The sequence below is a fragment of the Ambystoma mexicanum genome, chromosome 4q (assembly GCF_040938575.1).
Source record: "Ambystoma mexicanum isolate Mex_15411 chromosome 4q, UKY_AmexF1_1, whole genome shotgun sequence".
Taxonomy (NCBI): domain Eukaryota; kingdom Metazoa; phylum Chordata; class Amphibia; order Caudata; family Ambystomatidae; genus Ambystoma; species Ambystoma mexicanum.
The window spans coordinates 100,311,382-100,339,096 of NC_090928.1; the positions used below are offsets into that span (position 1 = coordinate 100,311,382).

At 51.1% G+C, this 27,715-nt stretch overlaps 1 protein-coding gene across 1 annotated transcript in view; it reads right to left on the minus strand.

Moving 5' to 3' along the window:
• SMIM26 (small integral membrane protein 26) overlaps nt 1–15,679 on the minus strand; it is a 58,276-nt gene extending 42,597 nt beyond the window's left edge. The window contains exon 1 of the mRNA XM_069607533.1: nt 15,407–15,679. Within this exon, the coding sequence (XP_069463634.1) occupies nt 15,407–15,548 (142 nt within the window). The 5' untranslated portion in view covers nt 15,549–15,679. The remainder of the gene's footprint in view (nt 1–15,406) is intronic.
• Nucleotides 15,680–27,715: the final 12,036 nt, after the last annotated feature.

Consider the following 27,715-nt stretch of genomic DNA (forward strand, 5'->3'; position numbering starts at 1 on the left):
GTCCAGGATTTTTACGGGGTGGCACACTTCCCCAAAGTGCTAGGTGCCATTGACTGCACCCATGTGGCTCTACGTCCCCCCAGGGCATCAGAGCACATCTACAGAAACTGCAAGCACTCGCATTCCATCAACGTCCAGGTAGTATGTGATGCCAAGGGAATCATCACATCAGTATATGCCAACTATCCAGGGTCCACCCACGACAGTTTTATTTACAGAATGTCAACCCTAAACTGGGACCTAGAAGCTGGGCGGCATGGCGATACATGGCTGCTCGGTGAGTATAAATGCTACAGCACATGCATGCATGTTAGATAGTGAGCAATGTCACAACCCCACTAATGATACCCATCACCACCTCCCCAGGGGACAGTGCCTACCCTCTGAGCACCCACATGATGACGCCAATTCGGAACCCCACAACGCCACCCGAGGTAAGATACAACACAGCCCATATTGCAACCCAGGGCATAGTGGAGCGCACATTCGGAGTGCTCAAGTCACGCTTTCGCTCTCTTGACCATTCTGGCGGGCAGCTGTTATATGCTCCCCCAGTAATGTGCATGATCATAGTGGCAGCATGTGTCCTGCACAATGTTGCAACACGCCAGGGCCTGTCTGTGGACATGGTGGTGCCCCCACATCCCCACCCACAAGCACGCCCGCTGCGCATGGGAGGGGAAAGGGCACGGGTGAGGCAGCCCGTACACAGCTGGTGGATAATTACTTCACCTAAAATCACACCCCTGTGGAGTGCACACAGCCCTGGCACATGCCAGCTGACAATCAATGATGATGACATAAGGGACAGTCAACTGTCACAACCATACCAGCCTGAGATTGGTCACCTGGAAGTGTTACATTGTGTGCCCTACCTACACAAACACCACCAATGGTGTGTCATCAAAAGACACACTTCTATGCTGCAAAAATCATTACCCCCTTGAAAAATACAACATGACAACGGTGCCATGTCACCCAACCCCTCCCCAGCACCACCACCCAACACACCATGGCATGTCATGCTATGTAAGAGCAAACAATGCAATCCCCAAAACATCACACAAGTGTCAAGGTACAGTGTCCTCAATGGAAACTGCCCACACACACACACAATATGGTCACAGTAATGTAGAACTAACAACACACATGACCAAATACTTACCAACAATACAATGCAGCTACACAACCTCAAACATAGCATAAACATGACAGTACTACGTTAAAGTAGTGGTAGTCTTACAACCTGAACATGCCAGCACATCGGCCACTTCCAACTGTACAGTGCTGCTGCCACGCAAATGTCCAAGTGCACTGCTTACAACATGAACTCCATCTCCAAAGTAGACGGCCTTGTGAAGACATGAGGAATTAACCTGCAAATTAGGCGAAAGACATGGATGCACAAGCACGTGGCAATACACCATGCAGTGTACAATTCAACAACAATATCCACTAGGAATGTATACACAGTATGGACTACAGACTGCCCATACAGCTCATGGGAGTCCTACGTCACCGTGTAAGTCAATGTCACTTGGGCACACCCTTTGCAAGCCCATGGAAACGGGAAGCAAGAGTGCTGTGTGTCTCACGAACCCAAGCATCTAACCCAAAATCAGGACAAGCCTGCACGTGCCCAGCCGGAATACAGTGGATGCCCACGGGAGCCACACAAGGCAATACACTGCAAAAAAGTAAAAATAAAAAAAATAATAATAATAAAAAATAAACAAAAATAAAAAAAATTGGCCCTGTGGGGGACAGGGTGCGCACCAACACCCACCTGTGTGGATGTTGGGGGGAGGGGGGGAAACGCCTCCATGGGCTCATGGCCTGCACGGCTATGCCAATGTGGGAGAACTGCTGCTGTCGCCATCATCACCCTCTGCTGCTGCCACAGGAGGTGGTGGTGCAATGGGAGGCAGCCCATGCAAAGCCCTGGTATGGTCCTCCATGGCAGCAAGCATGCGGGTGTGGAAGGTCTCGTTTTGGAGGATTATAGTGCGGAGATCCCCATGCAGCACCTGACGTGATGCACGGATCTCCTCCCGAGTTGCCTGCATCTCAGCTGAGAGCTAACGTGTGAGCCGCTCCAGCTGCTGTTCTGTCCTCAAGTTAATGGAAGCCTCAAGGTCAACAAGAGTCTCCCTGAGGTGATGGAGTTCTACCCTCAGGGCTTCCCTGTGGCCCTAGGACTCTATTGATATCGATTGGCATAGAGTCTCCAGTGCCGCCCGTCTGTCCCTGTTGGACGTCAACATGTCCTCCCTGTGTGATTGGCAAATGGAGTCTGTTGCCTGCTGTAGTAGCTCCATCTGCCTGTCAGGGGGGACAATGGAAGTGGCCACCCTCGCCATTGCTTGAGCCATCATCTCAACTGATGCTGCCTGTTGGGTTGCCATACCGTAAATGTATTGTTCCCATGCGGTATTGCCTGGTGGCGTACGGCTACCGCGTCGGCGGGCACCACACCTGTTTGGGGCAAGACGATCTGCGCCTTACTGTGCCGGCACTGCCTGAGGCTGCAGGACTGCATTCCCCCTCTGATCTGCTGGCCCAGGAACAGGATCAGATGTTGTGGAGTGTGACCCTGCATCTGTAACCGCCAAAGGCGGACTTACCAACACTGACATCCCCATAGAGGGTTCTACCCCTGGTACAGGTGGGTTGGACAGAAAATAATCCCTGGCAAAAACACTTACCTGCGACGGCACATAGGTCTCATCATCCGTCCCCTACTGGTGCCCGGTCGTGCCTGAGATTCCTCCTGGGTCTGCACCATCAAGTGCGTCATCCCCTGCAAAAACATGAAAGACAAAAAATGGATACAGGCATTAGCACCATAGCACACAAATAGGCCTGACAAGCTACATAACCAGTACATGATTTACACATGTCCCACATGACTATAACCCTCCCATGCATGCACTATCACTGAGTTTGAAGGGGACCCAAAAGGCAGACACTGATGACACCTACATGGAAGAGCAACACATTTGCTGCCTGCTGGGTAGCACTGCCATCACACATTGGCCTGTGAGTGGCATGTCCAATACACATGCCATCACACAAGTACATCCTTATGTCAGTGAATGACTACTGTCAGCCATCCATGTGAGATGGACATGATGAGATGAAAAATGCTACATAGTGTGACAAAATAGGCATGTGCCACACACTGCAACATATCCAGTGTACAAAAATACAGTGATTGCAGGCCGATGTATACATCAATGGTTTGTCACTTCAACATGACAGGAAACAACTATCATGTTCCACATTCAAACAGGCCCCAAAAATTCCTGTGATCAGGCCAATACTCAATTAGCCTGAATGGTCAAATCATTCATCTAACAAGGTAACATGTGGTCCAATGTGGGGTTCATCAATGACAGAAGCATGTCACAAATGTGACAATAGGGCTGAGGAATGCATAGCCAAAGTGGGAGAATTGAAACAATCAGCCTGAACGAACACTGAAAAATACAAACAATGTTGTTGCAAGATGCCACTTCAAGGGCAACTGCCGTAATGTTGAGCCAAATTACTAATGTGGGCAGAAGGGATACTGTCACACCCAAATCCAAGGTCGCTGAATGTTTTGGATGAAGCACATGGGTGACCCATACCACTCAGGCACACACACCCTCACCTGGCACTCAATCAGAACCCGTCACCCAAACAACATACACATGCATTACACACACATGCATGGGCACTCACCGGACAATGCTTCATAATCAGGTAGTCCTCCCACACCTTGGATCTGTTCCTCTGTGACGAAGGCCCCAGCAACAGACTCATGTTCAGCGAGTTTGTTGTCCTCTTGTGGAGACCCACCGCCAGTCACCAGAGTAGCGGCATGATTTGAGGCCAGCTTCTTCTTTGCTCTGAGTTTCAGTTCATTCCACCGCTTGTAGCAATCATCAGCTGAGCGCCTCACAAATCCAAGGTCACTTATGCGGTCGGCGATGGTCTGCCAGTGTGCCTTACATTGACCAGGTGTGGTCTTGCACCCTGCAGTCACCAACATTTCGTGGCTACGTGCCGACACATACTGCACAAGTGCATCAAGTTCCGGATCATTGAAGCAAGGCTTCCTTGAGGTACCGGAGTGTGTAGCCGTGTCTGGGGTCTCAGCCTGTCGTGCCAGAGCACCCTTCTTCCTCTTAAAATGTGGAGCAGAGCCAGAGTGGCTTACGCCGCTCTGGTCAGTAGGGGCAGAATCACCGGTGGACTGGGTAGTAGGAGTGTGGGAATGCACAATGACCATAGTTCTTGATGCAGGCATTGGTTGCTGGTTAATGTTGGCAGGGGGAACGTCAGTTTGATGGACTGGGACTGACACTGTCCTGGCTGGGAGAGTCAGAGCTGGGGTGGATGGAGCTGCAGCTGCCCCACCCTGCATACTTGGGGCAGCAGATGACATAGCTACCCCAGATGCACGTGGATTGGTGACAACAACTTGCACCGCCACACGTGGCCTAGACTTGCTGACCTGGAAGTCAGCCATGGAGTCATCCTGTGTCAGGTTAGGTGCCACTATGGGCTGGTCCAACAGGGGCCGAGCTTGGATGGTATCAGCCACGTTTCCCTCAACCATGCGGGGGGCATGGGTGTCCCTGATTGTTCCTCCACACATGGGGGCATAGGGGCACCCTGCAAATCCCGGGCACGTCCACTACTGCGCCCACCTTTTGAGGGTCGGTCACCTTTGCCTCCCTTACCGCTTGGTCGCCTCCCAGCCATGGCACTGATGTTGTTGTGCGTATGAGAGTTGCAGTAAACTATTGTCCTGGGCAATTGGGGGTCAAAGCGGTAGGATACCAGATGGAATTTGTACCCTAGTGCTCTAACAAGGCTGTCTGTGACCCCTGGGGGAAGATGACGGGTCACGCAACGCACAGGCAGCCCAAAATCAAAAATAAACGTGCACGCAACCCCTCGTAGACCACATGCGTGAAAAAATGAACTCGCACTACGCTGTGGCACACAGAAACACAAAAATAAGCGTACGCGTCATACACGCAGCCTACAATGACCTCTGAAGGGGAACGCGACACACGGGGCAAGCACAGTTGCTAAGTACATGCAGAACTCACCGTCTGTCTGGAAAAAGAATGTGAAAAATACGCACGTGTGCACGTTGGCAACACCCCGCCAAAAGAAGAAATTGTACGCTGTCTGAGGAGACAGGTACGCTGTCTGAGGAGACAGGACAAAAGGAGAAGTGAACTCCGTTTGAGGAAACAGGCCCAACAAAAAAAAAAAAAATCAGAAAAGAGCTGTCAGAGGTAACAGCGAGTACGAACTAGAAACACTGTGAAGTAATCGCGTGTGAACCGACAAGAAGTACAGATTTCACCCACTCGCTCTCCACGAAAAGCACGTACAAGGAAATGGCGTCCTACACGCAGCTTTTAAACCGGCCCACACGTACACGTCAGAGACGCGTGTACACGGGCGCTTTCATCCAATTACACGAGATGACACTCGGACGTGCAATTTTTCCACATGTGCTCTGTCATCACGTGCTATGAGGGGAAACGCCCACGCGCGTAATGTATCTTACGCTCCTACGCGCTAAGGGCCTTTGGTCCAATGGAATCGTGTGCGCGCGCGCTAAGGCCCTTTCCTCAAATTACACGCGGACGTGCAATTTTTTCACGTGCCAAATCACTCTGTATCAAGCTGGCCACGCGAAAACACACAGAAGACCACGCTCCTGCCCTGAAGGCCATTTTCCTGCCCCCCAGAGCCCCGAGCACGCTCCCATCTGCCATCTGCTGCTGCCTGACTGCCTGCTGCCCACGTGTCCTGCTATTTGGTGCCTGCACATCAGCCATCTGCAGGGGTCCAGTTGCTGTGTCCACCCCGGCTGGACCTGAAGACTCCCGACTGGGATACCATCGCTCCACAGCCCAGCCCCAGGACCCAGTTGCCCACCCACGCCTGCCTCGGGGGTCGCCATGTTGGGGCAAACTACTGGCGACCCCCAGCCAGAGGGGCAGAGGGCCACCAGCTTCAGTCAGAAGGAAGTTGGTGTCCTGGTGGAGCATGTCCTGGGGCAGTATGTTGCCCTCTTCGGAACATCATGCGCCAACAAGGAAGGACGGGATAGGATCTGTGACGACTTTGTGGTTGCCATCAACGCGGAGGGGGTGGCAACCCGCAACATCAAGCAAGTCAAGAAGCGCTGGGAGGACTTGAGGTCCAGGACCCTCAACAAGGCCCGGTGCCTCGTGGAGGGGGGCCGGGGCAGCATGAGTACCATCCAGATGAGGGTCCTGGAACGTGTAGGCCCAGCGCTCCACACCCAGATCCTTCGGAGGCAGACCCGTCCGGAGTTGAGCGGTAAGTGGCCAAGCATTGCTGTGTGAGACAGGGCATGTTGCAGGGTGCTGGTTGTCTGATACTTGCCTGTATGTGTGACATAGGCCATGAACGTATGTGTGTGTGCAGGGACATCATGGTCATGCATGTGAGACCAGTAATGTGTGAACCACATGGTTGGTGCATGTGTTACAATCCAACATGCGGAGCAGCATGGGGAATGCACACATTAATGCATGCCTGTCTCTGTTATTGGACATGGATGGGGTGTGAGAGATGGGTGCTGCTGTCATGGACATGTATGGTGTCCATGTCTGACTTGCGTGTCTGTGAATTGTAAATGCCATGGATGCATGACACATGTCTGTGACAATGTTCAGATTCACTGATGCAGCCTACTCATTGTATCCACTGTGTCTGGGGTGTACGAGGCCAGATGGATGAAGTGTGTGCATGTGATAGGCATGACCCATGATGCATGTGAGTTTCAAACCAGCATTGTATGTTTCAAGAGTCCCTTGGACATGTATGCTAATGTTCATAGCATATGCCATGCCTGTCAATGCATCTTTTGCCTGCACTGACCCATGTGTTGTGGAGGGACATGATGGAACTGATGTTTGATAGTGCCACTCATCTGCTATTGTTTCCAGTCGGGAGTCGGAGGTCCAGCAGGGGTGGACACCACAGCAACTGGACCCCAGCAGATGGAGGATATGCCGGCATCATTGAGCAGGGCACGTGCACAACGGCGATGGTGGATTCCATCAGCCTGGATGCCTTCTTGCTGGCAGAGGCAGTTGCGTCGGAGGCAGCGGCAGGCTCAACGTGGGAGGCCTCATGGCTCGGGGCCATCTACACCAGAGGGGCAGGCATCGGCCGTAGGGAAGGAGGACCCTGGAATGGGAGTGTCTTCCGTGTGGCAGCGGTTGGGCCAGCAGATAGGTGCGGAGCGGCGGCGGGCGGAGGAGGCACGGCTCATAATGGTCAGGGTGGAGAACTCCATGCGCAGAGCGCTGAGGCAGGCTGAGTGCCTCGAGGGAATTCGCAGGGAGTTGGAGGTGAACATGGCGTTATCCCTGCGAGACCTCGGGCCGGAGAACAGGCCCGCCTCCAAGACATTGAACAGGAGTATGATGCCCTGGCCCATGACATCAACAAGTGAGCCGTTGGACTTGCCTGCCGCCATTGTATATAGTTCATTAGTGTGAAGTTTCATTTCTTTTTTCTTTCATTTGGGGCGCATGGACTATGCCCCACATTTTTGTATATAGTTAGTATTTAGTATTTATGTCGTTGGGCTCATGGACCCTGGATTTGCTATTTGTACATAGTTTTACAGTGGATTTTTCTCATTCATCTTTATTTTTCTTCACCATGGAGCAATGGATATTACGCTTTTCTTTCCCTTTGGATTTGCTTTGTTGGACGGTGACTTTGGACACATTTTCATTTGGATTCTCATTTTTTTTATTTATCATTTTTTGGGGACATGCTGCATTTTGATTATTATTGGCATTATTGTGTGTTTTTATTTCATTCCCTTCATTTTGACAAATACATTTTTGTTTCTTACTTCAATGTGTGGTCTTTTCTCATTGGTTTCATGCATATTACAATGTGGGTTTTCTCAGTCATGTGTTGCCATTGTGTGGGTCTGACAGACTCGTACTCATGCGCATACTGCTTATTTGTGATCTATCATGTAATGATGATTTCAATTTGGAGTGGATGTAAAGCTTGGTTGGGTATTTGGACTGGGGTGCTGTGGGGTGAGATTTGTGTGGCCATAAGAGCCAGGGATCTGGATTGTGATGACATGTTGGCTGGGGGACATGTGTCGGGCCTGCTGGCAGGTGCCCTGCACTGCTGGGGGATGGGGGTGCAGGGGGTCATGAGTGGGACATGAGTGGGGGCCTGCTGGCAGGTGCCCTGCACTGCTGGGGGATGGGGGTGCAGGGGGTCATGCGCTGTTGATCAGTAGTGCAAGGTGACATGTGGCTTGGCTGGGGGGCATGCCCATGGTGGATGGAATGCCTGCGGGACATGACCAGGGGTGGGGGGGGGGGGCTAGTCCCCTGTGGTGTGGGCAGACTGCAGGGTCCGTGGAGGGAACACCTGGGAGGACCCACACTGCCAAATCACGTGTAGGACTCCCCTGCACCCCTGAAATACACGTACCCTGCTGAAATCGCGTGTAAAACTTCCCGCGCACCCCTGAAATACACGTACCCCGCTCGCACAGGGGCAATATTCCTGGGGTGCGCGGGAAGTCTCACGCGCCATTTCAGCAGGGTACGTGTATTATGGGGTTCATGGGAAGTTTTACACGCGATTGGGCCTGGGCGAGTGGGCTACCACTCACCGTCTGCCTTGCGTGTAGAAGAACGCATAGCCAACACCCACCCGCTGTGAAGTAATAGCGTGTGAACCCCAACGCCTGGAAAACACACGCACTGCACCCCACGAAAAGCACGTACAGAGCAATGGAAATCCACGTGGGATCTTCAAGCCCTGCCAGGGCAACGCCCGTGCGCGATACGACAGACGCGCTTAGGGCCTTTGGTCCAATGGAATCACATGCGTGTGCTGACGCGCTCACGCGCTAAGGGCCTTTCCTCGAATAACACGCTGACGTGCAATTTTTTCATGTGCCAAATCACTCCGTATCAAGCTGGCCACACGGAAGACCACGCTCCGGCCCTGAAGGCCATTTTCCTGCCCCCAAGAGCCCCGAGCACGCTCCCACCTGCCATCTGCTGCTGCCTGCCTGCCTGCTGCCCACGTGCCCTGCTATTTGCTGCCTGCACACCAGCCATCTGCAGGGGTGCAGTTGCTGTGACCACCCCTGCTGGAACTGAAGACTCCCGACTGGGATACCATCGCTCCACAGCCCAGCCCCAGGACCTAGTTGCCCACCCACGCCTGCCTCTGGGGTTGCCATGTCGGGCACACCACCATCTGAGACCACTGGCTACCCCCAGCCAGAGAGGCAGAGGGCCACCAGCTTCACTGCCACCGAGGTTGGTGTCCTGGTGGAGCAATTCCTGGGGCAGTATGATGCCTTCTTCGGAAGTTCGCGCGCCGACAAGGAAGGACGGACCAGGATCTGGACGGACATCGTGACTGCCATCAACGCGGAAGGGGTTGCAGTCCGAAAATTCCAACATGTCAAGAAGCGCTGGGAGGACTTCAGGTCCAGGACCCTCAACGAGGCCCGGCGCCTCTTGAAGGCAGCGGATGCTAAGGGGCGCCGGGGCCACCTGTCGGATCATCAAATGAGGGTCCTGGAACGCATATCCCCAGCGCTCCACGTCCAGGTCCTTGAGAGGCAGACCCGTCTGGAGTCGAGAGGTAAGTGTACATGCATACTGATTGTAAGCTGTGCGTGTGGTGGTGTGCAGGTTGCACATGTGGTTTTGTAGGGCCATGTATGGATGTGTATGTACAGGGCCATGAGGCTAACACATGCAAGTCCTCTCATGTGTGAGACACATGGATGGTGCATGTGTGTGTAAGCTTGCATGCCAAATGCAGATGTGTGAGCACACATGCTTGAATGACTGTGTATGTAAGTTGGCATGGTTGTGGTGTCACACATGGATGTCGGTTCCAGCTGCATGTATCTGCACCATGTGCATGTGTGTGTATTTCACAAGGGTACAACAGTGATGCAACATGGACGCTTGGGACACTGATATGTAGAAGACTGATTGCCAGATGTGACATGGATGCCGATCTCATCACTGCGACAGTTGGTGGAGATGTACACATGCATGTAAGTGTGGTGGCGTGTGTGCATGTCTAGTGCACACCCTATGTTTCATGTGATGTCTGGCTCACCTTTGGCTGCTCATGCTGTTGTATGTGTATGGATGGTGCTGGCTGTTGCCATATGGCTGTGGAATTGCTCAGGTGTGTGAGTTGACATGCCATGTGTGTTGGGGATTGTGATGCCATGTCTGAATTTGACACTGCCACTCATGTGCAACTGGCATGTGTGTATCAGTCCATTGTACAGTGTCCCGATGCCTGTCTCCTATCTCTCCCTGTCTGCAGCGTCAACTGATGAAGAGGGCGGAGAGGGTGCTGTGGAGGACAGCAGCGGGGATCACGCCACCAGCCGGAGACGCAAGGCCCGGCTCCCCTCCCAGGTTGGGAATCTCGTCAGGGAGTGAGGAGTCGGTGCCGCGTCCCAGTCCGCAGCTGCCGAGGGTAGGTCCAAGAGGCGGAGGTCGGAGTTGGACTCCTCGGCAGCAGAAGGGGCAGCTGAGACCCCACAGGGTCCGATGAAGGAAGATGGCACGGAGTCATCCAGGTTGGTGGGGGGTTTGGTGGAGGAGGAGTCCGCAGGTGGGGATTCCACTGGTGCCAGTGGTGCAGTGCAGGGACAGGAGGCAGTACAGGCTGCCGCAGAGGTGCCTGTGTGTAATCCTGTCCCCGATCCTGTGACTGCATCATCCCGCACCAGCAGGGATACCTATGTCCAGACCCGTTTTCAGGGAGGGGATCCGCTTACAACAACTGGCCTTCCTCTCCCTGTGGACGTGGCTATCCGGGACCGGGTTGAGCCTGTCCTGGGTGGGGTGGCGTTGTGTCAACGGGACATGCGAGGTGACCTGCAGTCTTTTCATGGGGAGACTGCACGTCATCTCGAATGGCTCGTTGACCACGTCAGCCTACTGGGACAGGTCACCCAGGCCGGATTCCTCCGTTTGCTGAACCTTGCTTCGACCGCCTCTTCACCTGAACCCCCTATGCGCCAGTCGTCCTCCGTGCCATCTTCCCACCCATGTATCACCTGGGGACCCTGTCGAGCTGCCTCTGACCGTGCTGCCAGGCTGGTGGAGGACACATACCTGCCACAGTCGGGAGGCGGACGTCCAGCAGGAGTGGCTACCTCAACAACTGCACCCCAGCCGGAGGAGGATGTGCAGGCAGCAGGAGCCAGGGCATGGGCACAGGCACAGCAGCAGCAACAAGGTGGGAGCCATGATGGCTCGGGCCTTCGACATCGGAGGGGCATGCATCGGCCGGACTGCCCAGGACGGGAAGTGTCTTCCGTGTGGCAGCGGTTAGGCCATGCTATAGATGCGGAGCTGCAGCGGGCGGAAGAGGCACGGCTCCCGATGGTCAGGGCGGAGAACTCCATGCAAAGGGCTCTGAGGCGGGCCGAGTGCCTCGAGGCAAGTCGCAGGGACCTGGAGGTCCAAATGTCATCGTCCCTGCAAACCCTTAGGGTCTTAGAAGAGGACCGCCCCCGGGACATCGAGCAGGAGTTCGATGATGCCCCGGCCCGGGAAATCAGGAAGTGAGCCGTCGGACTAGCCCGCTGCCATTGTATATAGTTAATTAGTGTTAGGTTTCCATTTCATTTGGGGCGCTTGGACAATGCCCCACCTTTTTGTATATAGTTCTTCATTAGGTAGGGTTTTTGTAGGTTTCCTTTCAATGGTTGGGCTCATGGACCCTGGATTTGTACTAGTTCTACACTGAATTTCACTTCATTTAAGTTTCTTTTTTACGATGGATCAACGGATGTGTCTTATTTTTACACTTTGGATTTGGTTGGACGGACAGACTCTTTGGACCCATTTGCTTTTGGATTGATTTGGATTCTGCTTTCACACATTTTTTTTGAATATTTTGGACATGCAGCTTTTTCTTCATTATTTCCATTATTGTGTTTTTTTTTTTTTTTATTCATTTGGTTAATTATTGAATACACATTTATTATATACTTTACTGATGTGGTCTTATCTCTTTTGTTTTGTGCATGTCACAATGTTGATCTTTTCACAGTCATGTGTCACCATTGCGTGGGTCTGAGGGATATTGATTCATGGCCATGCTGGTTATGTATTTTCTATCATGACTTTGGGAATTCAATGTGGGGTGTTTGGACTGGGTGGGATTTGGGTGGCCATGAGGGGCATGGGTCTGGAGTGTGATGACCTGTCGGGGGGACATGTGTGGGTGCCTGCTGGCAGGTGCCCCAGACTGCCGGGGGGTGGGGGTGCAGGGGGACATGTGTGGGACATGAGTGGGGACCTGCTAGCAGGTGCCCCTGACTGCTGGGGGGTGGGGACGCAGGGGGACATGTGTGGGGGCCTGCTGGCAGGTGCCCCTGACTCCTGGGGGGTGGGGGTGCAGGGGGACATGTGGGAGACATGAGTGGGAGCCTGCTGGCAGGTGCCCCTGACTGCTGGGGGGTGAGGGTGCAGGGGGACATATGTGGGGGCCTGCTGGCAGGTGCCCCTGACTGCTGGGGGTGGGGGTGCTGGGAGACATGAGTTGGTGATCATATTGCAACGTGACATGTGGCTTTGCTGGGGGGCATGCCCATGGCGGATGGGCTGCCTGCGGGACATGACCAGGGTTGCAGGGTAGTCCCCTGTGGTGTGGGCTGCCTGCAGGGGCCGTGGAGGGGGTAGAGGGGACACCTGGGAGGACCCACACTGCCAATTCACGTGTAGGACTCCTCGTGCACCCCCAAAATACGCGTTCCCCGCTCTGACAGCAAAATCGCGTGTGAAACTTCCCGCACACCCCCGAAATACACGTACCCAGGCCAATCTTGTGTGAAACTTCCCGCACACCCCCGAAATACACGTACCCAGCCCAATCGCATGTGAAACTTCCCGCGCACCTGGTCCAGGGTTAGCGCAGCCCTTTGCACTGAATTGGGAATTTTGATGGCTTTTCCTTGCGCAAGGGCGTTCTTGGGGGCGTAACTGGCGCTGCTGCAGGGTCGCTGTGCCACTCTGCGCCACGGCTGGTTTTGGAGGCTAAAATCCATGAATACGATGTGCACGAAAATCGATTTTAGCGCACGCTGCTGGCGCAGACATTCGCATGCGCACACTGTGCGCCAGCCGTGTGTGCCACTTTTGTGCGAAATTCTATGAATTACCCTGTAGAAAAGGGAACCAAACCAAGAACAACTGCATCTTTACATTTATCCATTTCCAACGTGATGCGCACTTATACGGCATACAAACATTAAGCGAAGAACATAGAGACATAAATACATTTTTAAAAAACCATAACATTCTGCGCAACCTTAGAATTAGTTTGAGCTATCCTATTTACACCATGATAACTGTTCTGAACTATACTATCCCCAGTCTGTGCCTCTACTTATTAGCTTTTTGCATTTAGCACTTACCCCCATCCTCGTTTTATTATTAACACTACATTAGGTTACTTCCCACCCATATTTACAACCTTCACTAACATCTTGTCTGGGTGCTATCATTAATATGATCTAGTTCAACCCCATAATTGACCTTGACAGTCTAACTAATGTTCTAAAATTGCAGAGTAGAATGCTAGCCAAAAGTTACCAACCTACATCAGTTGCTTCGTTATACCCGTCATCCACGTAAATGTAACTGTATCATCTATCCTTATACCCTCACATTAAATTACGCTTCCCCTAGTTCATTCCTCCCCAATACCTCTAGTATGCTTCAACAACTTCAATATCTCACTAATGCCCATATACCTACATTACTACCCCCAGAGAACTAATACAATGAATACATTCAAATCATGTGGAATGCCTTCCTACATGAGTCCTCCCGCAACATTCCTCTCTACATAAAGCAAACACATCTCTATTCAATCTGTGCCCCAATATCCCTACAGTGTAGCACAGACTTCCCTGAGTGCCACTATGTTATAACTGTCAATTTCCTAAACAGACGTATCCAGCCTTTAGATGTTCCCCTAAACATAGAGTTCATCACCTATATGTAATACATAACTTAACTCCTAAATATAACTATAGACAACTCAAAGCACATATGGCCTGGCCCTTCCAATCACACCGCCCCCAACCATCCAGAAATGACCTCCCACCCTAGTGGGAAATAGCCTCCCTCCTCTCATCAGAGGAGTCTTAATCCCCCTACAGGGGGCTTCACCATCAGGTCCCAACATCATCCTGGGTTAAGATAATATGACTAATATAGACCCCCCAAAGACCACAGAAACACATGCCCAACCCAGCATATAACCTCTTAAACAATTCCTAAAATACAAACATATGTGCCTATCCAGGTTACCTTACGTTATAACTTCCCACTCACCTTAATCATTTCACCGTACAACAGGCAATGAAGGGGAGTCAGGCAGGCCCCTTGAAGTTGATTTCCATTGTTCCAACACCCCTTTAAACATTCCCGTTTTCATTATGATCACTGCCAATGTCACCCCAAGCCTACCACCCCTTCCCATCCGGGAAATAAATGCATAGAAATGTTTCCGGTCCATGATGTCACATTCACATACATACTATATGCCCCAAATACTAAGCACCTCTGAATGTGGACATATATACCCTCTTCAGTTGTCGCCCCAATCTATTTATCGTTTAGTGACATTAGGCCAGCATCATATATCATCACTCGTATACAATTCCAAATAAAGGAATCTCGTGTCCAAATACCCGGAAGAAAACATTAATTGGACCCAGAAAGTTCCACTGTATGAAGTTTCACGATCCGAATATTCAGTGATGGAGCCCCGCAACGCCACTTGTCAATATTAGGGATAATGCATCCAGCACAACGGCTTCTTCCATTCCTGACTATGAGCTTCCTAACAAAAAGAAATTCCTAAAGTCCCCAGCGACGGCAGTCTCAGCCTCAGTATAGGGACTCCTGCGCAAATGCGCCCCTGCCTATAGGGCACACGTGTGGGCTGTCAGAGCTATGTGCCAAGTGGATTTGGCAGGTATGCACCCCTCCCCTTCAACAACCTCAGGATGCTAGAAACTCTGGTCTGCCGGTTTTCTAGTTCTTCCAAGGAAATTATCGAGAAGCTAGATTCATGGCAGTCCTTTTCTCTTTAAATCAGGACAAAAGGTTATTTTAAAGACGCCTACTATTAACCCTGATCTTTCCACTTTAGACTCGCCCGTAAAAAAGGGAGAAAGTAACACATATCTGTGATAACTTAACCCACGCCTTGACTGCTGCTGCCCACTGGCCGCCCAGCCATGCCCTACACGTGCTGCCGCTACCTGCTGCCAGAGTGGATGCGACTGGCGAGCGCGTTATCTTACCTGCCGGAGATTCTGACGTCTGGGGCCACCAGCGACCCTTCAGGTATCTGTAGCCAAAGCAGCTCACCACCGTCCATACACCCGCCGCGTACACGATGGACATTCTCTTTTTCCAGCGCAGTACTTCTGCAGGCGTCGCCATCGCTGAAAACAGGCGGGCTTCGAGGCACTCACAACATAGAACAGAAAACCCTGTTAGACCGTCAAGGACACTGAGACTGCAGCCGCCGGTGTCACGCAATATTTGGTATCCGGTATCCCCTGGTCTTCGGCAGTGTTTGGCTCACCGCTGATTGGCTGCATTAAGCTCTAGCACCGCCCCCGTGAGCCTGAGCACCGGCCCCTCTCCCAGCGGTTACAGACGAAAGCAGCAGAGCACCGAGCGCGCTACCTCCGTTGCTGTAATAGATAAAACACCTTTCAATCGTTACAGTTCATGAAATGTTGAGCTGCGCTCCGTTGTGGAAATAAGTCAGGGGAGTATCTATCTAGCATTGCAAAAGGGGGTGGATTGGGGAGACAGACACGATGAAACGCCTGCTACTTTCCCCTAAAATGCAGTGCACGCAATTCCAGGTTGTCTCATTCGCGCCCACAAACCGCCCACCCCTACCCCAATCTACTTTTTTTTGTAACTTTACTTGTGGCATATGGCATTTTAACACAACAAAAAAAATAAAACTGCAGAATCATTACAGATGCAGGGAACTCATCTATTAGAACTCCGTCCAGGCGCTCTGGGGTAAAATACATGCACATCTCCCAATTTGCATATGGATTGCACCAACATAAATTACTTCACAGAAAGCACATTGCAAGGAGCATCATCCATCTTTGATACTTGGAGGTGTTGGCCCGCTGCGTGCATGTTTAACCCACGCCTACCAGCGCGTGGAATAATACGCAGGAGCCGGAGGTGCAGTGAACTCTCTTTATTAAACTCGTGGCGGCAGCTGCCGCAACCCCGCTCCCACCCCTCCCCTTGACGTCACGTCCGGGACGTCAGTGTCCTGGCCGCAACGGCGGCCCGCCCACATAACAACGTGGGCTATCCGTCATCTCCCCCCTTTTTAGCATGTAAGTCCCGCCGCTGTCCTTACCCCATCTCCTCGATGAGTCGGGTGGGCTTCATACGGCTCCTCTGGGGACGTCTCGACCTGCCCGGGGTTGGTCGTTCCTTGGCAGGCGGCAGTGTGCCTGTTTCGCCTCCTGATTCTTCCCCATCTCCTTGATAGGCTTTGTCTCGGGGACGATCATCCTCGCTGTCTCGGTCCATCGTCCATTCACCTTCGGGGCCAGGTGTGACGCGTTTGAAATGCGAACTGTTCCTCGTCACCACTGAGCTGTCGTGTCTTTGTGCGGTGACCATCGTGCCTTTCTTATGGGTTATGAGGAGAGGGGTGGATGCGAACGTGGCTTCTTCCTTTCGGCTTTTTGGTTGTCTCAACCACACTTCGTCCCCTGGCTGCATTATGTTTTCGCGGGCTCTCCTTTTCCTGTCTGTGACTTCTTTGGACGTTGCCTTCCTCGCGGTGTCATTGTCTTTCGCCACTTGCTCCAGCGGCGTCAGTTCTTGGGGCCTTGGATCTTCCGGTAGCCTCGTGGTGATCGGCCTCCGGAATAGCAGGTCTGCTGGGCATACTCCTGTCGTACTGTGCGGCGTGTGCCAATATTCCCTGAGTAGCTGGTTGAGGGCCTGCTCGAAGGGCTTGTTTTGCACGTGTGCGATTTGTAGGGTTCTCTTGATGCTGGCCATGAATCTTTCGACCATGCCATTGGCCTGGGGCCACCGGGGGGTTATTCGTCTGTGTTGGAATCCCATGTATTTCGCAAATTTTTGGAAGTCATGGCTTATGAATGTGGGGCCATTGTCCGACTTTATGACCTTTGGGATGCCGTATGCTGAGAGCATTCTGTCAAGTGCCGGGATGACGCTCGAAGTCGCACTGCTGTCCACTATCTGGGCATCCGGGTATCTCGAGTGTTCATCCATGAGTACGACGACATGAGTCCCGTTGCTTAGAGGTCCAAACAGGTCTACCGCTAACTCTTCCCACACTTTGCTCGGCAATGGTGATGTCTGTAGGGGGTTCGGGTGAGGTGGCGGTGCCACTTGGGCGCAGACGTGGCAGTTTCCAACGATGTTCTCTATCAGCCGGTCAAGCTGCGGAAACCAGGCTTTCTGCTGGAGGAGACGTTTCGTGGCGACTACACCTCGATGTCCTTCATGGGCCACGTGTACTATCCTCTCCCGGAGGGTTCTCGGGATGACGACTTTGCAGCCCTTTAGCAGTACGTTGTTCTCTACTACCGTCCGTTCCTCCCTGACTTGGTCAAGCCACTTGACCTCCTCTCGTGTGGTCTCTGACTCTCCCCTCGCTTGTTGTCTTATGAAAGCCATCTTGTCTTCTTGCAGGCAGTGTCTCACGATTTTGAGTCCGGGGTCCGCCTCTGACTGTGCTGATAGCTCTGCCCACCCTACTGGCATCGGTTGTAGGTGGTGTATGATATAGTTTATGTACGCGTCTGCTATGGATGGCTGGGACGCTGTCGTTTTCTTAGGGTGGCGGGAGAGGTAATCTGCAGGGTTTTCCTCCTTCCCGGGTCGGTGTTGTATCACAAATCTGTAGTCCTGCAGACGCAGACCCCATCGGGCTATTCTCGGTGGCATCCTGGCTTTCGGGCTACCGTATATGGTGAGTAGTGCCTGGTGGTCGGTGATGATGGTGAATTCCTTGCTGAAAAGAAAGAGATGGAAGTATTCGCAGGCCCAGACGACTGCCAGGCTTTCCTTTTTCGCCTGGGAGTACGCCTGTTCCGTGGTTGTCAGGCTTCTGCTGGCATATGCCACTATGTGTGTACTGTGTGGTTCCTTGGGGTCCTTCTGTGTTAATATGGCGCCGAGTCCCACAGGACTGGCGTCCACGATGAGTTCGGTGTTGCGGCTGGCATCAAAGTACGCCATGTCTTCAGCTTGCGATATGGCTTTCCGTATGGCTTCGAATGCCTCTTGACAATCTTTCGACCATATGAACTGAGCGTCCTTGCGTGTGAGTAGACGCAGCGTGTTGCTGACTGTGGCATAGTCTTTTAGGTATCTGGAGCAGTAGCTCGCTAGGCCCAAAAACGACCTCAGGTCCGTGGTGTTGACGGGTGGCGTGGCTGAGTTGAGCGCCTCGACTTTCTCCGGATCGGGTCTTATACCTTTATCCGAGAAAATGTGTCCGAAGAATCTCAGAGAGCCCTTTGAGAACTCACATTTTGATTTGTTTAGCGTCAACCCTGCTTCGTCCAGAGCTTGGCACACCCTGTGGAGGGCTATGTCGTGTTCTTCCTGCGACTTGCCATAGACTAGGACGTCGTCCGAATAATTCAAACAGTTCGAGACGTGTCTGATAACCTTGTGTATTTCCCCCTGAAAGATTTCAGCGGCGGAGGAAATGCCGAAACTGAGTCTTTTGTATTGAAACAAACCCAGATGGGTGACAAATATGGTAATGTAGCGGGATTCCGGCGCTATCTCGATCTGATGGTAGCCTTTCGTGAGGTCCAATTTGGAGAAGATCCTTGCACCGTGCAGGAGATGGATCATATCGGTGATCCTGGGAGCCTGGTGCCTCTCTCTTTCGTTGGCTGTGTTAGCTCTGCGCATGTCTACGCATAGGCGTATGGAACCGTCCGGTGACTTCTTGGGGACGGGGACGATGGGGGAAACCCGTGGTGTGGGACCCGACACAGGTTCAATGACGTTCATTTTGATGAGTTTATGAAGTTCTTCTTCCACTTGCCTCTGAATGTTGAAAGGGATCCCTCGATAGTGCTGGGCAACCGGTTTGATATGAGGGTTTATGTGGAGATGGACCTTCCTGTTTCTCAGTTTTCCTAGCCCGGTGAAGAGTTTTGGAAATGATTGTTCGATTGCGTCCGGTTTGGCGAAATATTTGTGCGCCATCAGCTGGTATAGGATGTGCACCAGTCCCATGTCTACCGCGGTACGGAAGCTTAATATGCATCCGCTGTTGGCCTCTGTTTTTATAATGTGTAGAGGAAATTTTGCTGTGTGTTCCTTATGAGTGCACCAAGCTGTGATCATGCCTCGGCACGGCAGAGGGGTCGTGGAGCCATATGGATATATGTCCACCGTGGCTTTCTTGATCTTGGGTTGTCGGCCCAGGGACTCGTACGCTTGTTCACTGATGATGTTGACAGGTCGTGCCGGTGTCTATCAGAAACTTTAATGGGGTGTCATTTACCAGCAACGTTAGTATGGGACTGTGTTGGGTAGCTGCGGTGTTGTCTTTCACGGCCCACACGTACCCTTTCCTTCTTTGGTCTTCTTCTGAAGACGGGGTGTCGCTGCTGGTGGGAGAGCGCGTTTCAACATACCTCACAAAACGTCTTCTGTGTGAGCATCTCTTGTCTTCCGAGGAGCGTCTGTCCTCACGCATGTATCGGCTCTTACGATCGCCTTCCTCTTTTCTGGAGGGTCTCCTTTCACTGTCCCCTAGGGACCTGGGTGGGCTCTGGCGACTGTATCGGCACCTGTCTTGATTTCGGTGCTTGGTGGGCGTGTACGTCGGCGCGTTTTAGAACATGGCTCTATAATGATCCATGCCTCCGCATGCAGCGCACTTTTGTCCTATGGCCGGACATTCTCCTATGTGCGGGTACTCATATCCGCATTTAAAGCATGTGGCTTCGGGGCGTTTGTTTCCTTGGCTGGGGTGTGCATACAGTTTGTTGACTGAATCAGTGTTTTCGCTAGGCTGTTGTATGGATACTTTTCCAAGACTGTCCAGTTGGGAGTCGACGGCCGCTTCCATGCGCGCCAGTGCTAGTATTTCCTCTAGAGATCTTTGTTTCTGTAATAGTTGCTTGCGAAATGGTTGCGAGAGGCATCCCGCAATTACTTGAGACCTGAGGGCCTCCTCGTTCGAGTATCTATGGAATTCACAATGTTTTAATTTAATGCGCAGGCGCATTACGAAATTGTCTATCGACTCACCCTTTTCTTGTCTGGTCGTGTGAAATACGTGTTGTTCATAATCGACGTTGGTGTGCGGGGCAAAGTATTCAGATAGCTTGGCATGCAGTTCACCGTATGTGACCGTGTCCACATTTAGCAATTCCCCTGCAATGTCTCTTACTGCTGATCCTACAGCCATGAATAATGTGTTTTTCAGCCTTGTGTCGTCGGTTACTGTAACGCTCACCTGATTCCCACGGAGGCGCTGGTCTTGGCAGGAAGGTGTCTGTGACCCGAAAAGTGATGTGCAGGACTCGATTTGCTTCTGGGGCCGAACCTCTTCGCACTGTGTGTCGAACTCGAAGAGTGAGATTTCTGCAGGTGAAAGAATGTGGGGGTTAATGATCTGGGTTGTTGAATGTCCCTCTCTCTCTCTCTTCTTAGCTTCTCCGTAGAGCCCCCAGGTCAACGTGCTCACCTTAGATAGGTGAATGCTGGACTCTCCATCTGCGTCTGGTGCAGGGTGCCGTTGCCAGTTCCTTCACTGGTGAAACATAGGCCTCTTGACATCAGAGGATCGCTACCGTCATTAACTGCACGAGCGGTGAGTTTCTGGACACCTTTTTAGTCCTTTTAGTCTTTAGGTGCGCGGGCACATTAATATAGAACAGGACTCTCTATAATGCTTTTTCCTATTTGTCTTGCAGGGCTCTCGAGATAGGAGATGGTGTAAATAGAGCCGAAGTTGGAGCCAGAGCCTTGGAATGAAGCGCTTGGAAATGCGTAAGTAAATGCAAGCGCTCTAACTGTCTCTTTTCCCTTGGAGCTGTGAGTTCGTGCTGAAGAGATGCTGGAAAACGCCGGAGTATTTGCAGGCGTTCTACTGTGGCGAGCGCGATGGACGTGAGTAAATACCTGTCTAATGTCTCTTCGTTTGTCTTTCAGATGCTGGGTTGCAGCGTTGAAGAAATCCGGAATTCGCGGAGTGCCGGTAAGTAATAACAATGCTTTTGTCTTCACAGGCGGAGGTGCAGCGTGAAGAAATGTTCGCTGCCGATGGATCAGGTGAGGAAAGCGCTGCGTGTAAAGGTTGCAGTGCTAACCTGTTGTTTCTTGTCTTTGCAGGTGCTAGGAGTGGTAAGTATTGTTCTTGCAGGTTCAGGATCGGAAGGAAGAAAGACTGGAACAGACTCTGTGAGCGTTCTGCTGCAGATGCAGAATAACGCGAAGCACGTTTGTTCAATCGGGTGTGGTTTAAATAGCCTTGGAGTGATGAGGCGTCTTCCTCCACGGCCCGCCTAGGTAAGAAAAGAGTTCCAGTTCCAGAAGAGTTCCCGTGTTGTATCCAGGGAGTGGAGCTTGCCCCACCCAGGTAAGAAAGTAGTTCCTGTTCACAGAGGATTCCTATGTGGCTGGTAAGTAAGCAGCATGGTCTGCTGCAGGTAAGTCCACCCAAGCATCTTCATACATATTATGAGCCCGGCGCTTCCAGTGCCGGGACCGATGGCTTTGATGAGCCTGGTGCCACCGGCGCCAGGACAAGGTCCAAAAGGTCCCAGTGGGGCCCAGCTGGTGCCTAAGATAACGGTTAGGGGCCTGCTTCCAAGGACGTTGGGCTGTTCCTGACTCCTTGGAAGCAGTGATCATGACAGCACCCCCCCTCAAGGCCCCTCCCAAGCGTGTCTTCTCCGGGGGTTTTGGCTTGTCGGGGTGATTCAAATGGAATTTCTTGACCAGACGAGGTGCGTGGACATGCTCTGAGGGTTCCCAAGACCTTTCCTGGGGGGCGTATCCTTTCCAATCAACCAGGTAATATAATTTAGATTTGGAGATTTTGGAGTCTAGGATGTTCTTTACTTCGAACTCAAGTTCTCCATCTACTAAAACAGGTTCCGGGAGTTCGGTCAATCAGGTTCCTGGTTGCACTGGTTTTAGTAAGGAGACATGGAATACTGGATGTATTTTCAAATGCGAAGGCAATTCCAATTTAACAGCCACCGGATTAATTATGGTAGAGATAAGATAGGGTCCAAGGTATCTCGGGATGAAAGTGCGGGGTCCTTTTAGAGGTAGGTGCTTAGTGGATAACCAAACCTGATCTCCCACTGCGTAGTGAGGGGCCTCTTTACGGTGCTGATCTGCTCCTTTCTTAAATTGAGCTTTAGCTCTTTGCAGATGGGCAGTGGCTTCCTTAAAAGCACGAGTGATCTCCGAGTGCAAGTGATCCACAGCAGGTGTTTCGAATTCTTGGGGAGGATCCAGGTTAGAGGTTCTAGGATGGTGTCCGTATAATAGGAAGAAGGGAGTCTTCCCGGTTCCAGAATGAGTCGAATTGTTATAGGCGTATTCAGCGATCCAAAGAATGTCCTTCCAAGGGTTTTCAGTTTGTTGGAGCATGCAACGTAGATATTGCTCTAGAGTTTGATTTGTCCTCTCGGTTTGTCCGTCAGTTTGGGGATGGTGACTGGTAGAAAGTCTCACATCAATTTGGGCTAAACGACAGCAACTTCACCAAAAGTGGGAGATGAATTGACTTCCCCTATCGGAGACCAAAACCGAGGGGAAACCATGTAACCGAACGATGTTTTCTAAGAATTCTCGGGCTAATACTGAAGCTGAAGGTAGGCCCTTTAGGGGAATGAAGTGAGCCATCTTGGAGAATAGATCCACGACTACTAAAATTGTATTATACCCTGAGCATGGAGGTAAGTCCGTGATGAAATCCATGGACAGGGTATGCCATGGACAGGGAGGGATGTCTAGTGGGTGTAAGAGACCGGCTGGTTCCTCCTTCTGACTCTTATTCTAGGCACACACACCGCAGGAGATTACAAAGTCTCTAATGTCCTTCTTCCATGATGGCCACCAGAAATGTCTTTTGACCTTTTCCATGGTTTTGGTTATGCCAGGGTGACCCTCCATTAGTGAATCGTGATAACATGAGATTACCTGTTTTTGTATTTTCTCACTGGGCAAGTACAATCGTCCTCGGAAATATGGTAGGTCTCGATCCACTGAGAATTCTTTTCCTTTTAATTGCCAGTCCTGTAAGTCGACCGGAGTTAAAAGTGATTTGACTGTAGTCTTAATGTCTTCAAAGGATTGAGCGCTGACCAAGCCCAAAATCCTTTGTTCTGGGATTATGGGTATTGGTTCTGGATTGGTCAAATGTTCATCTATTCCCATCCGGGAGAGGGCATCTGCTTTTCCATTTTTACTGCCTGGTCGATAAGTAATTATAAAGTCAAACTCAGCCAAAAACAGAGCCCAGCGAAGCTGCCTGGAAGACTGAGCTTTGGCTGTCTTCAGATACTGTAAGTTGCGGTGATCAGTCATTACGGTGACTGTGTGTCTGGCTTCCAAAAGATAATGCCGCCAGGCTTTAAAAGCCGATCTGATAGCTAAAAGTTCCTTGTCTGTATTTGAATAGTTGATCTCGGGAGCCGAGAATTTGCGGGACCAAAAGGCTAAAGGATGTAATTAGTGTGTGACCGGATCCCTTTGTGATAAAACTGTCCCCATAGCAAGACTAGAAGCATCTGTTTCTACGATGTAGGGGAGTTCTGGGCGAGGATGTTTTAGAACAGGTGCAGAAATGAATTTAGTCTTTAAATCCTGAAAAGCTTGGTCTGCCTCGGTAGACCACTCAAAACATTTGTTTTTCTTTAACAGAGCGGTGATGGGCTGGACTATTCGAGAGAATTCAGGGATGAATCTGCGGTAAAAGTTAGCGAAGCCTAACATGCTTTGGACTCCTTTTACAGAGGTTGGTGAAGGCCACTTGATGATTGCATCGACTTTCTTTGAATCCATATGGACTCCGTTAGGTGACAATATGAATCCCAGGAACTCAACTTCAGTTACGTTGAAAACGCATTTTTCGTGCTTAGCAAAAAGGTTATGTTGGCGTAATCTCTCGAGGACCTCTCTAACGTGTTTCCGATGTTCTTCTTCAGATGATGAATAGACGAGGATGTCATCAATGTAGACAACAACACACACATCAATGAGTTCTCTAAGGACATCATTCATAAAATACTGGAAGGCGGTAGGAGCATTGCAAAGTCCAAAGGGCATAACTTGATATTCAAACAGCCCATACTTGGTGCGGAAGGCGGTCTTCCATTCATCGCCCTCTATTATTCGTACCAAATGGTAGGCTCCTCTGAGATCCAACTTTGTATATATACATGCGTCTTTGACTTGGTCCAGGAGTTCAGGGATCAAAGGTAACGGGTATCTGTTTTTAACAGTGATTTGATTCAGGGCGCGGTAATCTGTACAAGTCCTAAGGTCTCCTTCCTTTTTCGGAACGAAGAACAAAGCCGAGGAAGCTGGAGATTTTGAAGGACGGATAAACCCGTTAGCTAGGTACTGGTCCAGATATTGTCTAAGGTGAAGATTCTCTGGCTCGGTGAGGGCATAAATCCTACTGCAAGGAGGAGTTGTTCCGGGTATCAGATCTATTTGACAGTCGTAAGACCTATGAGGAGGCAGGGTGTTAGCTTGGTCCTTCCGAAAGACGTCTTGGAATTCCTGGTATTCGGGAGGTAATTTGGGAACTTCAGAAGAGATTGCCGCCAGTGAAACATCAGGCCGAGGATAACAAGTGGTAAAACATTCTGGAAACTGAACCGTCTTTGCTCGCCAATCGATCTGAGGATTGTGCTTCTCTAACCAAGGGATTCCCAGAATGATCTGGAACTGAGGGGCCTTGATCACATCGAACACTATTTTCACCCGGTGTCCATCTTGGCTCACTAACGTCACTTCTTGGGTGGCGTGCGTTACTGGTCCGGAGGCTATCTCCGTGCCATCCACTGTAGTAATGACGTCTTTTACTGCCTTAGGGACAAGGGGTAGATTCATCCTTGATACCAGTTCACGGTCCACATAATTACCGATTGCTCCGCTGTCGATGTAAGCTTCAATTGCATGCAAACGATCCGGACGTTCAGGACTAATGAGGACCATAGGCACCACGAAATGCGAGGTCACGGGACAGATTTTAACGCTCGGCAAGAGGACCTCTACTCTTGTCGGGCTAGGTCGTTTCCCTGCTCAGAATTTGTGGTACAGGTATCTGCGGCTCGTACAGCCTTCTTAGCTGGTTTCACTGGACAGTCTCGAAGAAAGTGCCCCGAGTTTCCGCAATAGAGGCATAATTGCAGCTGTCTTCTTCTTTCCCGCTCCTTTTGGGTTAAAGGTCCTTTCATGCCCCCTATTTGCATGGGTTCCACAGTGTCAGCTCCCCTAGTAGAGGTCTGTGGTTTAGAAAACATTCGGGTATCAAATTTGGAACGATCAGCCTTCCTGTTCTGTAATCTGTGGTCCAATTGGACAACTAAGTCAATATATTCTGAGCATTCTTGTGGAGGATTCACGACTTGAGCTAACACATCCTTGAGCTCTCCACGCAGGCCTCTGTAGAAGAGCGTTATTCTCTTATCCTCAGGCCATTGAGTTTCCACTATAAGTCTGTTGAATGAGGCTATATAAGTCAAGAGGTCTTGATTACCCTGTCTTAACGAAAGAAGTTCATTGTCCAAGGCCTGCCCTTGTGCATGTCTTGCGAACAGTTTCTCCATGCTGGACTGGAAGGCCTGGAAATCATGCAGAACCGGATCATCCTGAGTGACTAAAGGGGTCGACCAATCTGCGGCGCTGCCACTGAGATAAGAAAGCACGAAAGCCACCTTGGTCTGATCTGTTGGGAAGGCAGCTGGTCGACATAAGAAGTGTAGGCGGCACTGGTTAATGAACACTGCAAATTTCTTTGGGTCACCAGAAAAGCGTTTGGGCGGGGCCAAGGGCACATTGCCGGGTAGATTGATTTGCACAGGATTTAAGGATGATGCAGAAGGATAACTTCCTCCTGGAGCGGGCAAAGGTGTCTGTCCTGCCTGCGTTTGTAGCAATTGCCTAGCGAGGTCCTCTGTTCGCTCCTTGGAAATTATCAGCTCTCTTCTTAGAGAGTTTGTTTCCTGATGAGCTGCATGTACTTCTGCTCTTAGTTCCCCAAGCAACTGGGCTAATTGATCAGTGTCTGAGGTTTCCATTGCGCCTGGGTAGGAGTTTTGCGGTGGGCTTCGCGTTCTGTAACGCTCACCTGATTCCCACGGAGGCGCTGGTCTTGGCAGGAAGGTGTCTGTGACCCGAAAAGTGATGTGCAGGACTCGATTTGCTTCTGGGGCCGAACCTCTTCGCACTGTGTGTCGAACTCGAAGAGTGAGATTTCTGCAGGTGAAAGAATATGGGGGTTAATGATCTGGGTTGTTGAATGTCCCTCTCTCTCTCTCTTCTTAGCTTCTCCGTAGAGCCCCCAGGTCAACGTGCTCACCTTAGATAGGTGAATGCTGGACTCTCCATCTGCGTCTGGTGCAGGGTGCCGTTGCCCGTTCCTTCACTGGTGAAACATAGGCCTCTTGACATCAGAGGATCGCTACCGTCGTTAACTGCACGAGCGGTGAGTTTCTGGATACCTTTTTAGTCCTTTTAGTCTTTAGGTGCGCAGGCACATTAATATAGAACAGGACTCTGTATAATGCTTTTTCCTATTTGTCTTGCAGGGCTCTCGAGATAGGAGATGGTGTAAATAGAGCCGAAGTTGGAGCCAGAGCCTTGGAATGAAGCGCTTGGAAATGCGTAAGTAAATGCAAGCGCTCTAACTGTCTCTTTTCCCTTGCATTTGTGAGTTTGTGCTGAAGAGATGCTGGAAAACGCCGGAGTATTTGCAGGCGTTCTACTGTGGCGAGCGCGATGGACGTGAGTAAATACCTGTCTAATGTCTCTTCGTTTGTCTTTCAGATGCTGGGTTGCAGCGTTGAAGAAATCCGGAATTCGCGGAGTGCCGGTAAGTAATAACAATGCTTTTGTCTTCACAGGCGGAGGTGCAGCGTGAAGAAATGTTCGCTGCCGATGGATCAGGTGAGGAAAGCGCTGCGTGTAAAGGTTGCAGTGCTAACCTGTTGTTTCTTGTCTTTGCAGGTGCTAGGAGTGGTAAGTATTGTTCTTGCAGGTTCAGGATCGGAAGGAAGAAAGACTGGAACAGACTCGGTGAGCGTTCTGCTGCAGATGCAGAATAACGCGAAGCACGTTTGTTCAATCGGGTGTGGTTTAAATAGCCTTGGAGAGATGAGGCGTCTTCCTCCACGGCCCCGCCTAGGTAAGAAAAGAGTTCCAGTTCCAGAAGAGTTCCCGTGTTGTATCCAGGGAGTGGAGCTTGCCCCACCCAGGTAAGAAAGTAGTTCCTGTTCACAGAGGATTCCTATGTGGCTGGTAAGTAAGCAGCATGGTCTGCTGCAGGTAAGTCCACCCAAGCATCTTCATACATATTATGAGCC